Source organism: Cornus florida, unplaced genomic scaffold (genome assembly GCF_030987335.1).
Source record: "Cornus florida cultivar Cherokee Brave unplaced genomic scaffold, ASM3098733v1 CherokeeBrave_3.0.0_Hap2_Chr10, whole genome shotgun sequence".
NCBI lineage: Eukaryota > Viridiplantae > Streptophyta > Magnoliopsida > Cornales > Cornaceae > Cornus > Cornus florida.
In genome coordinates this window covers 77,284,787-77,299,205 of record NW_026775580.1, presented here as the reverse complement: position 1 = coordinate 77,299,205, position 14,419 = coordinate 77,284,787, and the positions used below count along the sequence as shown (strand labels likewise).

Here is a 14,419-nt window from a genome sequence, read left to right as displayed (position 1 = left end):
TCATGAGAGTGTTGACAAGGCCTTTGTGTTGGTGGGTGAGGCTACTAATCATTAGCACAACTTAATGCATGGATAATCAATCCAAGGCAACATCATGTAACTCCATTTTCACTGCTACAACCTGTTCCAATGCATAAAACTTGGTATGTATCACTGAGTTCACTGAAGGTGACTAAGGATCCTATTCATCAACTGAGTTGGCTAGCGTAAACAAACAATGGCCGAGGACCCTAAATGTTATCATTATTCTTACATTGAAACAAAATCTTGTTGGTATCAATGGAGGGAAGGAGGAGGAGGCTAAGAAGCGTGGACATTTTCTCAAACAAATTCTTAATTTTGGACACATGGATGACACCTCAGGACACTTGTCAGTATGTGATCGAGGAGCTTAGGAAGTTGGATATGACTTTTTTGTAGCATTGAGAAAAGTAGAATTACATGAAAAATAAAATTGAAGGTCTATATAAAATATGTATAAAGTTCAACCATGGTTAAAAAAGCCAGAAAGTAGCAGATATAGAAATTTTATCATTAAAGTGGGAATGTGAGTAGGAGAGGAGTCAGTATTGTATGTACATATAATATGCAGATACATATACATACAAAAAAAAATATTTTATTCTTTTGGCTCATTGCTAATGCGATAAGGAGATCATTGACTAAAAAATATGATTTGTTAATTACAAATTCAGTAGTCAGAATGTTGGATTTTACATATCATAAAGTAATGTTGCATATAATATTATTTTTATTCTTCAAAACGAAAAACTAAATTGTTGTTGTGTTTCATTGTGACTGTCTTACCTTTTTAAGATTTACTGTGTTGGAGTGAGACTGTCCCATTTTATGTCCATGCTTCATAGGATGGAGGTAATTGTATTGTTTGTAAAGACAATACAATTGATTTTAAAGCGTGTCTCAGTTGCAGCATTCTTATTTGATTTTCAAATATTTTAGAATATACATTTGCTTTTAAAAGAGTTTGGGCATTGGTGCAACGGTAATGTTGCTCCACTGTGACCTGGAGGTCACGGGTTCAAAATGTGAAACAGCCTAGCATGCGGGGGTAAGGCCGCGTTTATCTTACCCTCCCAAGACCCCGCAATGGCGGGAGACTTGTGCACTGGACTAGCCCTTTCTTAGATTTGCTTTTAAAGGTTTACATCTTTTATTGGGTGGACTGCCACTGAATATGTCCCTTAGATTGTACTTTATTGGAAAATGGTGGTTCTTTGCATCAATGTTTTTAGATAACGTTGTTCCTAGTTTCCATGTAGCTCAGAGTTTTCTGAATTTTTCTGTTTCGTATCAGGTTGGCGTGGACAACATGTGTATACTGGTACATGCTGTTAAGCGGCAGCCATTGGAGCTGCCAATAGAAGGACGTGTAAGTAATGCACTTGTAGAGGTAGGACCATCAATAACACTAGCCAGTCTATCCGAGTTTTTAGCGTTTGCTGTAGGAAGTTTTATTCCTATGCCAGCATGTCGTGTGTTCTCCTTGTTTGCAGGTAAGGAAATTGCTCTCTATCTTAACCAAGTGACCTTCCGATAGTAGCATAAGTTATATTGATAATAATGATACTTTTGTTGTATTATTATTATTCTAATTCTTATCATGTTCATTATAGCCTTATCAGTTGACCTCCACTGCACATTGTCTTGCAGCATTGGCTGTTCTCTTGGACTTTCTTCTGCAAATCACTGCTTTTGTTGCGTTGATAGTATTTGATTTTATGAGAGCCGAAGATAAGAGGGTTGATTGTTTTCCTTGTCTAAGAATATCTGGATCATACCCTGACCCTGATCAAGGTACCTACGTTGCTGGATACTTCCATTTTTATCTTTCATTTCATTTTGTAATCTATACATGGAAGCTGACTGAAGAATTTTTCTTTAATGTGTAGGCATCGGCCAGAGAAAACCTGGATTACTGTCTCGATACATGAAGGTAATAATATTTTGTTCAACCTAAAGCACTTAGAAAACTGCCTGGTAAAACTTAAGAAGAATGTACGGAGTTAGAAATGAAGTGTTGACGTCTTATTCTAATAGGAGTTATTAGCGGAAGTGAGAGAGAAGTGCCTCTCTTGATATTTAGGAGTGAAGTACAAATATGGACAAGCAATTAGTTATAATTGGAAATTTGGTGATGCTTTTAAATTTGTTAATTATCTAGTTCACAAAATATAACACAGTAAATTGGATTACAGACTTACCAAACGGTGGATTTTCCTTTACTTGTCTTACCACCTAATCTGCAGCATGCAAGAAATAGCAATCTGTTGGACAAATTACTTAGACAATAAACACTGGTGAGGATGACTACTAAACTTCGTATACTAGTACCTAGATATATATATTTTTTTAGCTTAAAAAAAACGAGAAACCTGTGCATATTTTTTGAAACATACATCTTAGTACTTTGAACATGGTAATTGCATATCTTGGTAATTTGAACAAGTGTAATGTGAAGCAAAGGAGTGGTATGGTTTTTTTTCTACTTTATATGTCTAGCATCATGCCTCTGAATTATAATTTAGATCTTTCATACACAAGTGATCACATGATGTACATTTTGTCATCTGATTAAGTGTTATCATATTATTGTTAAATTTTCCAACATTTATGTATTTCAGGGGAAGTTTTTGTGTTAAAAAAACATAGCCGGAAAAGTTCGGAACAAGAATACAATTTTCAATTAGCATGAACATGTGCCATATACGAGCCTCACACTAAAAGTTTTAGCCTTTAGAGTTCTGTTTATAATATTGTGCATCTTGGCTTGAAATTTTGAGGACAATTGTTACCGTTGAAATTTATTTATTGACTAGACAATAAATAAAATCTGGCTAGTTGAACTAGTAAAGTTTGGTGCATTGTACAACAAAAAATTAATTATTTGCTGATCTAATATGCAGGGATTGTGTTACCTAGCTAACCTGCACATTTTCTGTCATGTCATCATATTTTTGTTGATAAGCATGCTTGGTATTGACATTTTCCAAAGTCTTTACAAATCCTTAAATCTTAATTTCTTTTGGTTGGCTAGACAATATCTTCTATATTTCCATGGAAAAAGGAAAAATAAAAAATATCAACCACAGCCATTGAATTTGCTGGCCAAGTTACTTCTATTGCTTGTACGGTACTGAGTTTTGAGGTGTGTCGTGTGAAAAAATTTCTTTTCACTTTTCTTCTTATTTTTGATGGGGGATCATTTATAAGTGTCCCTCCAATGTATACTTTCCCTTGTGAATAATTAAAGACTCACCTACCTCTGAGGCTAATGGTTTCCATTAAACTCATCGGTAACTTGTTTTACAATCTTTATGTTTATGCTTGCTTAAGACTATTTCATCGAACTCCTGCAAGTGTGTATTTGCTTACCTTCATTTTCTTAACCGATTGGTTTTCATTTTGTTTCTACAGGAGATTCATGCACCCATTTTGGGTATTTGGGGAGTTAAAGTCGCTGTCCTTTCTGTCTTTGCTGGTTTTACGATGGCTAGCATAGTAAGTTGCTTTAGTTATGTTCCTATTTTCTTGTTATTATGTTAGGTGCTGACTGAATTTATTTTCCTTGATATGCTTCTTTCATCTTCTCTCTCTCTCTCTCTCTCTCTCTCTCCTTTGTTCCTCACAGGCATTATGTACGAGGATTCAACCTGGTTTAGAACAAAAAATTGTTCTTCCTCGAGACTCCTATCTTCAGGTTTTACATCGTGCTCTCTGTTGTTTTCATGTAATAGACATATGATGTAGTGTTCTCATAACATGGTATTTACCCCCAGCATTCATTTTCCTGCAGGGTTATTTCAATAATGTTTCGGAATATCTCAGAATTGGGCCGCCACTATACTTTGTTGTGAAAAACTATAATTATAGGTACCATGGTGTCATTTTATTTCCCTTCTTGCTTATTGACACCAAATTTCTGTGTTCATGAATGTTTCTGTTCATGCACATGTATGTTATATTATACATGCTGATTTTCCCCTTGCTGTACTAAAGTATGGTTTTGCCTGCCGCTAGTGAGCACTGATAAGATATTTAACTGCATGTGATGCAGTTCACAATACAAACTTGACTGCTCAATTTATTTATTTATTTTTTAAATATATCTAGGAGTATAATTGGAGGATATTTGACAATAATATTAAAAAATTCAAAATATACATGGACATCCAACAAGAATTTAAGAAATTGCATGTAAATGTTAAGCTAAAATTGTATCCTACTGGTGGTTGGTTTTAATCTGCTTAGTGCTCACTAGACAGCTCTCATATCCACTTGCTGCTATATGTTACACATTTTTATGAACCACAATTTGGCATTTTAAGACAATACTAATTTTTATCGAACTTCTAAAGTTTTATCTCAAATTCATGTTAACTTCTACAATGATGTGAACACTAATGCATGAGCAGAACTTCAATAAAATATCGAAGATTGACCTTCTTCATTTTCTTTTTAGGGTCCAATTTCTCTATATATTTAAGTGCAATATTACTTATTTTACATGTTCATAAATTTTGTATCCCCACAGATCTTTAATATTTTTTAGAAGGAAAAGGGAACTGTCACTTGTACATGCCAGGGACCTAAATTAATCAGTTAAACGAATCAGTGATGTCTCAATAAGTACTTAATGTTTTTAATTCTTATCTAATGTTCTGAATGACAACTATGGTTTGCTACAAAATGATATTAATACAGTAATTATGCTCTTATTAAATGTTGCTTATCTGTTTCTTGAGTCAACATACCTCGGTTTGCATACTAATAAGTGGACAAGAAAACATTACTAGCCTATGCTACATGTTCAAGAGCCTAATGCCATGATATACCAGCGGGTAACACTGCCTCTCTGAAGTATCAGAGGTTTATTTTGTGACAGCTATATTAGAACTGTCCATCATTATTGAAGTCTGTCTTCAACTTAATGTACCAAGTTTAAAGGATTTCATGTTCTCCATGCTGATTTTTCTCTACTTCCTCAGCTCAGAATCAAGACACACCAATCAGTTGTGCTCCATTAGCCAATGTGATTCAAACTCTCTTTTAAATGAGGTACAAAATTATTTTCCCTTTTGGTAAAGATTTAAGAGTACTAGTTCCCTTTTGTTACACCCTAAAACAAGGCCTTTTGTAAAATGTTACATGTATGTTGTATTTTGAGGCTACATCACTGTAAAATAGTTTGTTGAACTTGGTTATTATATAAAACCTGGCTGCTTATTGTAATTAGAGTTCTTGAACTTGAGTGTACTTTTTTTATTTTCGAAAAGAAAGGGGAATTAGGGAGCTTGAACTTGAGTTTGTGCGAGCTCACTTTTCCCAATTCTGAGCGTGTCTGAATTATTGATTTTAGGCCTCGTTCCTCCCACTACCTATTCCAACCCAAGGTTATTGTCAGCTATGTGATAAATTCCAAAGCATGTGGTAGAAATCATTGAGAAGATGATGCCAAATATTAATTGTTACTTTAAAATCAAAAGGATTGAGAATTGGTCGAACTAAAACGGAATATATGGAAGGTAAATTTAATAAAGACTCAGACTCCTGATAATATACTGATAAGACTAGATAACCAGAAGACTACTCAAAATAATCACTTCCAGTATTTAGGATCAATAATTCAAAAGGATGGAGATATAGATAGTGATATAATTAAAAGAATAATACATAGGTTAAAAGAAATTTCTATAGGACCGTTATTTGGCCAACTATGCTTTATGGAACAAAGTGTTGGGCTTTAAAAAAGAAACAAGAACGTCTTCATGTAGTAAAAATGACAATGTTAAGGTGGATGGTTGGAGTGACTAGAAGAGATAGGGTCACAAATGAAAGTGTAAGAGAAAAATTAGTTGTGGCACCCATCAACGAGAAAATAAGAATTGTTACTTTAAAATCAACGGGATTGAGAATTGGTTGAACTAAAACGGAATATATGGAAGGTAAATTTAATAAAGACTATAATTGATGGAATTACGAATGGGGTTGGTTCACCAGAGTTGTCACGGAGGTCTTCCTTAAGTTCAAGTTCAGACTCTTGATAATATACTGATAAGACTAGATAACCAGAAGACTACTCAAAATAATCACTTCAGCTATTTAGGATCAATAATACAAAAGGATGGAGAGATAGATAGTGATATAATTAAAAGAATAACACATAGGTTAAAAGAAAATTTCTATAGGACCGTTATTTGGCCAACTATGCTTTATGGAGCAAAGTATTGGGCTTTAAAAAAGAAATAAGAATGTCTTCATGTAGCGAAAACGAGACTGTTAAGGTGGATGGTTGGAGTGACTAGAAGAGATAGGGTCACAAATGGAAGTGTAAGAGAAAAATTAGTTGTGGCACCCATCAACGAGAAAATAAGAGAGTAGACTTAGGTGGTTTGGGCACATACACCGGAGACGTATAGATGGGTGAGAAGAGGAAATTTAATTTCCATAGAAGGAAAGAGTCAGAGAGGGAGACCAAAAATAACGTGGGATGAAGTTATTAGAAATGACTTTAAAAGTTAAATATATATGTGATATGGCAGGTAATAGAAGGGAATAGAGACAGATAATTCGTGTGGCCGATCTTATTCATATGGGAATAAGGCAAGGATGATGACGACAACAACGATGATGTAGATATAAAACAAATAAGTTGTGAATTTTTATTTCATGATTTGAATCCTGATCGAGAGCTTCTAAATTCAATCATGTTCATGATCAATGTGACTGAGCTTCATCAGAATGAACACACACATGAGGAACAGATAATTGAGGGTTTTTGAGGACACGAAAGTGTTCTTGTAGGGTTTTGGAATAGAAAGTGTGTCTTGCACCGGTCCAAGAGCATGAATGCCCGAATGCGAGTGTTTTTAGTCTGGAAGATTTGGAGGCAATGCATCGTTACATTATTTTGACATGCACTGGTCCATGTGTACCAGACGATACATGCACCTGTACATATTTTGATGTGCACCGTGCAAGTTTTCCTAGAAGGAATTGTGTTTCTCATTCTAAACTTGCGCATTTCAAAACTCTTTATGAAAAGTTTTCTAAATCTTTTTAAAGGGTTTTGCAATACAAACTTTAGGGTTTTTGCTCACAATCTTAGCACCTAAATGTAAAATTTGAGATTTTGAGCATTTTGAGAACTTTATTTTCTTGTAGAGCTTGCTTTTGATTCTCTGCAAGTTATAGTTTACATGAGGGTCAACTTGTGGTGTGATTCCCCTATTGTGAGTTTAGAGTGCCTTGAGCCATAAAACATTGTCAGAGCAACTGGATCGACATCAATTCTTCGCATCAATTTGTGGAGAGTATCAATGATCGATCACCACTCGAAGCGGATCATCGTGAGCTGATTGTGAAGCAGATTGGTGTTGCTGGGGATTTCAAAGGCACTGGAGTCTGGACTGCAAATTAGAGAGTACTGAGCATTTTCCTCAAAGCACTAGCATTTGGACTCATGGAAATTATGTTATTCTTTCTCATTATACTGGATTAGTTTCCCTGCGATGGCTAACTTCTACTTGGGGGTCTAATCTACAACAAGAATAACAAATTAAGCCTTTTCCCCAAACTAATTGGGGTCGGCTACATGAATCCTACTTTTCCATTCCATTCGATTTAAGGCCATAATCTCAGTTAAATCATGTATTATCACATCCTTCCTTCCTTACTAACTCTACCTACGTTAACTTTGGTCTTCCCCTTCCCCTAGCATCTTTATTAATTGGTGCACTTAAAGGTCTTCTTTGCACATGTCAAATCATCTTAACCGATTCTCATTTTATCTCCAATTGGTGCTACCTCAACCATCTCATGAATGTGTTCATTTCTAATATTATCGTTTCTTATCTTGTCACATATCCATCTCAACATTCACATGTTTCATAGTATCCCAACAGCCAACATTCTGTCCCATATAGTATGGCTGGTCTAATAGTTGGTCTGTAGAACTTCTCTTTAATTTTAATGGAATACACTGATCACACAATATACTAGATGCACTCCTCCATTTAACCCATCCTGCCTTGGTTCTATTAGTAATATCATCTCTAATTTCACTTTCATTATGGATAATTCAGCCTAAATAACGAAAATGTTCAGTTTTTTGGACCTTTTGATCCTCAATCTTCACTACATCCTCATTTGTATTTCTAGATTTATTAAAACTGCATTCCACATATTCAGTTTTATTTCTACTTGTCTTAAACTCTTTTAATTCTAGAACTTATCTCCACACCTCCAATTTGGCATTAACTCCTTTTCAAGTCTCATCAATCAAAACAATAACATCAACAAATAACACTTGATGGTTCGGATCAATATTATGAAAATAATATTTAATAAATTATAAACTATATGTTTTTTAACAATAAAATTCTTAGAGAGTGTATCTAAGATCATTGAGTACAAAAATATTTCATAACCCACTAAGTGCATAAAATGAGAAGATCAGAAGAATGAGGATGAGTGTTATATATGGAAATTTTTTCACATTTCCTTTAAAGGAAATTGTGTCTTCCATATACAAGACATAGAAGGGCTCAAATTGAGGTTATTTGTTAGTTTTGGTGGAATTCATGTTAAATCTTTTTAGCATTTTGAAGCCTACCCCCTATTATTTTAGGAATTTTGAAAAAAATTTGGAGGGCCATGTCTCCAAGTAGTTTCACCCCCCGGATCCATGGTTTTTCATGTCTGGGTTTTCCACGTAAAAAATCAGTGTATTAGCTTCTTTTTTATTTTGGATTTTCTTATTTCACTGTTTTAAATATTGTTTTACTTGCTTAATTGTGTGGTTGTGGACTTAAAAATTGATCTAAGTTTAAATTAAGTGAAAATAGTGAACTAGACCTATTTGTTACCCTTCTACATCTGAGAGTCAAGCACACCATTTCCACACTCTTAACTCTTAGAAACTTAGATATTCCTTAGGAGAATACATTTTTTTAATGTCAGTATGGTAATAGTTGATCCAACACATTTCCCGATGCTTATGTGATGTTTCAGGATCTTTGAGATACATTCTTTATCCTACACACACAAATATATTTGGGAAAATTAATCTGGAAAGTACAAAATTTTATAACATATTTCCATTTACATTTTCTAGAAATCAAATGTGAAATAGCACTGAATTTCATTACGTTTTTCTTGAAGTATTGTGTTAAACTATTATATAGTGGGCTTATTTTCTTTTCTTATATTTCGTTAATCAAATTTATTGAAGTCACTACTGGATATATGTAATGATTAGCATGTGAAGTCTTATAAAATGTCACATCATTGAGAAGTAATTAAATTGAATATGCCTGATAATTAAATTGAATATGTCTTATAAAAGGTTACATCATTATGTGTGGATATGACTGATAATTTCAAATGTTGGAGAATTCATTACCTTCATATTCTGTGACCGATCAAGTAGAATGAATTTTTATATCCATGAAGATTGTTTGCATAAGGTTAAGATCATTGAGAAGGTTGGTTTACAAGGATTGCTTTGTTCTTTCATCAACAGCCTTAAATCTTAAGTGTTCATTAAGCAATTAGCATATACTCCACTTTATAAGATTTTCCCTCTTTTGTCTCAGGTTGCTCCAATAGTTGATTTCTCTTTTATCTCTCTCTGCCTTTTTTCTTCCTTGACTTGTGAGTTCTCTCTTCTGCAGATTGCAAGAGCATCTCTCATTCCAGAGTCTAGTTACATTGCTAAACCTGCTGCTTCATGGCTTGATGATTTTCTTGTGTGGATTTCTCCAGAAGCTTTTGGTTGTTGTAGGAAGTTCACGAATGAGAGTTATTGTCCACCTGATGATCAGGTCAAACGAATTGTCTTTGTCACATTGAATTTCTTTTGACATGTGAAAAAAAAAAAAAAAAAAATCTGTTTAGTAATATGTTCTTTCCCATTTATGTTTAACTTTTCAATAAAAAATTATGTATTCCTTGTTTGCATGATTTACTCGTCACTGGAATATCCTGGTTTCAAATTTATTAGTTCATTTTAAACTCCTAAAATTTTGATATTGGAAAGTTACTTATACTAGAAGTTTCATGTAGAGTAGCGTTAACATTGCAATTACTTTAACTTTTTATAACCATCAATTCAATTCATTTTCTTTCTTTTTTCCCTGAAACATTATGTCTTGGTCATTTACCATTGTTTTTCTTCTTCTTCTTCTTCTTCTTCATTTTTATTTATTTATTTATTATTTTTTTTTTGTGATGACTTACAATAACAATACTCAATTCTAAAGATATAGTAGAAAATTTTAACATTTAACTTTATTCTTATTATTTTCTCTAATTTTATATCATTACTGAAGCACATAGAATTTCATTTCAGCCTCCTTGTTGTTCATCTAATGATGGTTCTTGTGGCCTTGGTGGAGTATGCAAAGATTGTACCACGGTAATTAACCTTTCTTAAATTTGCAGCATGAAATTTTTCTGCAGAATTAAAAATTATTTGGGTCTTTTTTTGGTAATACAGTTAATATTTTCTGAATTGTGAAGGGAAGGGTGTCCATCAGTTCCAATTAGTGTGCGGGTTTTTGTGTAGATCCTTCTCCCCCCCACCCCCAATTTACATCAATTAGGAAGTCAAAAGTAGTGGGAATTTACAACTATCACTTTTGGAATTTTTCAGTGTTTCCGTCACTCAGATTTGCATAATGATCGTCCATCTACAGCACAATTTAGGGAGAAACTTCCATGGTTCCTCGATGCTCTACCCTCTGCCGATTGTGCAAAAGGTGGTCATGGGGCTTACACTGGCAGTGTGGAGCTTAAAGGTCAGTAAGAGTTTATACTTATTTGTTTGCATGCATAATTTGAGTATGGCAAGTAATTGTGTAGCTCCTTTCCCTTAATTTGTTGCTTGCAATTCAAAGTTGGGAGTAATTGCTTGCATTTTGTTATCAGGGTATGAGGATGGTTTTATTCAAGCATCATCATTCCGTACATATCACACGCCTCTCAACAAGCAAGTAAGACAGTGCATCTATAGTCGTAACTATTAGTTATGGTGACCTTTTTATCTTGTATAAAAAATGCCTAATTTTTTATGCTGCTATGATTTCAGGTTGACTATGTCAACTCCATGAGGGCTGCTCGAGAATTCACTTCTAGGATTTCTGATTCTTTGAAGGTATCTACAGACACGAAAACAAATAATTATTGGAATGCTTTTCTTTTGTTTACAAGCTTTGATATATTCTAAATAACCATAATAGTAATATTAAAGGAATAATCAATATTAAGATCTTATGTTTATTATTATTTTGTTCAAAAGTTTTTTTATCTTGTTGTTCTTCAATGTAACCAACCCCCCTCCCTCCTCTCCTCCTCCTCAAGTGAATTCCTGGCTTTGACCATACCATTTGGTATACCAAAAGATGGAGGGTGACTATTTTTTGTAGAAAAGAATGCTTCCTTGAGTACGTCTTATAGAACTGCATGGCAATATGGCCTATGACAACCTCCCCACTATCAACTTACTGCTTCTGTCCATAAGTCATAGTCATTGGTCATCTCTCTCTCTCTCTCTCTCACACACACACACACACTTTGAAAAGGAAAAAATAGAACTTTGTTTGTACCACCGAACTCATTTTTTTGGGTCTGAATAAAAGGGAACCTCTGAAAGTTTAATGAGATGACTTTCTCAATTGCACCAAGCATCATAGCACCTTCCTTAAGTGAAGTAAGAACGTAACTTGAGCCATATTGTAATTACGGAGTATTCACTTCATTTTTAGAATTTGTAGTTATACATTGAAAGAGAATAATTTTTCTTTTTAAACCCACTAACTGGATGACCATAATGTCAAGTTATGTTCCCTTTAAATTAATTCATAGCCAAAGGTGTCGAGTTTGATTCTGTACAAGAGTCTCTTATCCATTGGTTGAGTATAAGCAAATGGTGCTTCCTATTGTGCAACATAACCTTTGAATCAAGGAATTTCTTTTTATGCTCTTTACATTATATTGACCTATGATAAACAATAATAACTCGAACCTTTCCTTGTAATGTTTTTTGAGCAAAATTACTGCAGAAAGCTGTGTAATTTTCATGCTGTGTCAGCTGCTTGACATTTCTTTTTCAATGCAGATTGAAATCTTCCCATATTCAGTGTTTTATATGTTCTTTGAGCAATACCTTGACATATGGAGGACAGCGTTGATCAACCTTGCCATAGCTATTGGTTAGTAATTTTTGTGAATCCTTTAATGCCCAAATGTTGACACGCATAGGTGCACTTTCTTATAGACATTTGTTCCGAGATTATCAGAATTGATGAAGCTTAATTTGTAATTATTTGAAATTGGGTTAGGAAAAAATTTATTTGAAATTGTTCTCTTACTTAAGGCTTAAAACTCAGATCTCTTTTTCTTTATCTTTCTCTGGGATTATTGTTCGTTATACGTTTTATTTTACGCATGCTATTGGTTTTTCAGATGCTGTGCATTAGTTTCTTGATGGGCTTGATGCCAATTTATAGGATCCCTTTTTCAACAGGATCTACTCTATCGCATAGGCATAAACTAGGGATCCCTATATTTCATATTTATGTGGAACTATACATTAGTGGGCTTAAAATATTTCATGTTTATACAAGTATTCCCGTAGGATTAGCTCTCTGTTAAGGTGGTGCTACAGCTTATAATTCTCTCTTTCAAACACCATATAATACTTCATTTTCTTGGAACATTGTTCAAAGGTCTGTATTACAATTATGTAGCTGCAGACCTCAAAAATAAATCCAAGTAAAAAACCAAATGAATCCCAGTGCCGAGCCTTGAATCTATGGATTTCAACTATATCATAGATTCATGGCTCCACATTACTCAAAGAGACAGGTTTAAACTCCAGCCCGTAACTATCCCTCTTTAAAATGGTTTAATTTCTACTTTCTAGTAATACTAAGCCACCTTTGAACTTACTGGGCGGGTCATTGGCCCCAGCTGGTATGAGTTTTCATCCCCCAAAGGGGAGGTGAGTGGTTTGAGTTCCACATGGGGCAACTTGTGAGTGTGTTACTTACCTATCCAAAATAATAATAACAATAATAACTAAAAGATAATCTTTGAAAATACCAGTATAGATGTGCATTTTATGTTCACAGCTTTAAAAGCACTGATAAGATCTCTTTGATGATTTAACAGGTGCTGTATTTGTTGTTTGCTTAGTTATTACATGTAGGTCAGTATCTCCTTTTTCCCTCGTTTGTGATTTTTATCTTGATACTAAATGAAGTAGTGTTCCTTTTCAAATTAGAAAATGTTAAATTTTTTTTTTCTTTGCATTTTCAAATGCAGTTTATGGAGTTCAGCAATCATTTTACTTGTGTTGGTGATGATTGTTGTGGATCTACTGGTATGTTTTCTTCCACAATGGTAATTATGAAATCTTTAACATTTGAAGTGATAATTTTACCTCATGCTCTATGGTTGATAATATATTATGCTTGCCAATTTGCTTGTTGTTTCTGCTTATAAGACGAAAATCTGCAGGGTGTAATGGCGATTCTGAATATCCAGCTGAATGCAGTGTCCGTTGTTAACCTTGTAATGGCAGTGGGCATTGCTGTTGAGTTTTGTGTGCATATTACCCATACTTTCTCGGTCAGTATTCTATGTTTTCACATCTTTTGTCTCATAATTGATCTTCAGACTATCCTGAAGAAGACATTTCCAAATTCCAACGGCTAATTGACAAGATTACACAATTTTTGCTACAATTCTGAAAATCTAAAACTAGACAACGTTGTATCATTTTCTTTTCTTTTCTTTTTTGATGAATTTATTAAAAATAAATTAAATGTGCAAACTTCAACTAAAAGAGATGTACTCTGTGTGTGTGCGGTCCATTACCGTTTATTAACCAATGATCTTTCCTGGTGCATCACAAATGGATCCAGAACCGCCATCTAGTAAAAAGTTGTGCATAAATAGGGAAGGTGGATAATTATTCTCACCATGCAAGGAAAAAAGAAATAAAAATAAAGTACTCTGAACCGCACAAACAATATTGATGCACCAGGCAATTTTATGGTAATCAAGTAAATGCAGCATTCCAAAGGGAGTACAAATTAAAATTCAGGTTTCCGGTATGTTCCCTCTTGAGAAAAAGTATTTACGTTCATCATTGGTAAATTTATGATTGTTTGGTTGTTCCAGATCTCTTTCAAATGTGAGGATCTTGGTTCACTATTTAATTTTTACGTTTAGATGAGTTCTTATGCATTTCTCATGCAGGTAACCGGTGGTGATAGAAACCAGCGCACAAAGGAGGCTCTGGCTACAATGGGGGCTTCTGTTTTCAGGTTCTTTTTCTTCTCTGGCAAACACATATATGTTTGCCATGATGAGACCCTTGCAGCATTTAGTTTTA

At 34.1% G+C, this 14,419-nt stretch overlaps 1 protein-coding gene across 1 annotated transcript in view; it reads left to right on the top strand.

Annotated features, from left to right (window-relative positions):
* LOC132276909 (uncharacterized) overlaps positions 1 to 14,419 on the top strand; it is a 34,570-nt gene that overhangs the window by 18,232 nt on the left and 1,919 nt on the right. Inside the window, exons 20-36 of the mRNA XM_059778550.1 lie at positions 1,316 to 1,514; positions 1,672 to 1,815; positions 1,911 to 1,954; positions 3,436 to 3,519; positions 3,650 to 3,718; positions 3,815 to 3,891; positions 5,007 to 5,076; positions 9,693 to 9,842; positions 10,370 to 10,435; positions 10,673 to 10,817; positions 10,948 to 11,012; positions 11,108 to 11,173; positions 12,137 to 12,230; positions 13,192 to 13,228; positions 13,345 to 13,402; positions 13,540 to 13,650; positions 14,284 to 14,351. Of these exons, the coding sequence (XP_059634533.1) occupies positions 1,316 to 1,514; positions 1,672 to 1,815; positions 1,911 to 1,954; positions 3,436 to 3,519; positions 3,650 to 3,718; positions 3,815 to 3,891; positions 5,007 to 5,076; positions 9,693 to 9,842; positions 10,370 to 10,435; positions 10,673 to 10,817; positions 10,948 to 11,012; positions 11,108 to 11,173; positions 12,137 to 12,230; positions 13,192 to 13,228; positions 13,345 to 13,402; positions 13,540 to 13,650; positions 14,284 to 14,351 (1,547 nt within the window). The remainder of the gene's footprint in view (positions 1 to 1,315; positions 1,515 to 1,671; positions 1,816 to 1,910; positions 1,955 to 3,435; positions 3,520 to 3,649; positions 3,719 to 3,814; positions 3,892 to 5,006; positions 5,077 to 9,692; positions 9,843 to 10,369; positions 10,436 to 10,672; positions 10,818 to 10,947; positions 11,013 to 11,107; positions 11,174 to 12,136; positions 12,231 to 13,191; positions 13,229 to 13,344; positions 13,403 to 13,539; positions 13,651 to 14,283; positions 14,352 to 14,419) is intronic.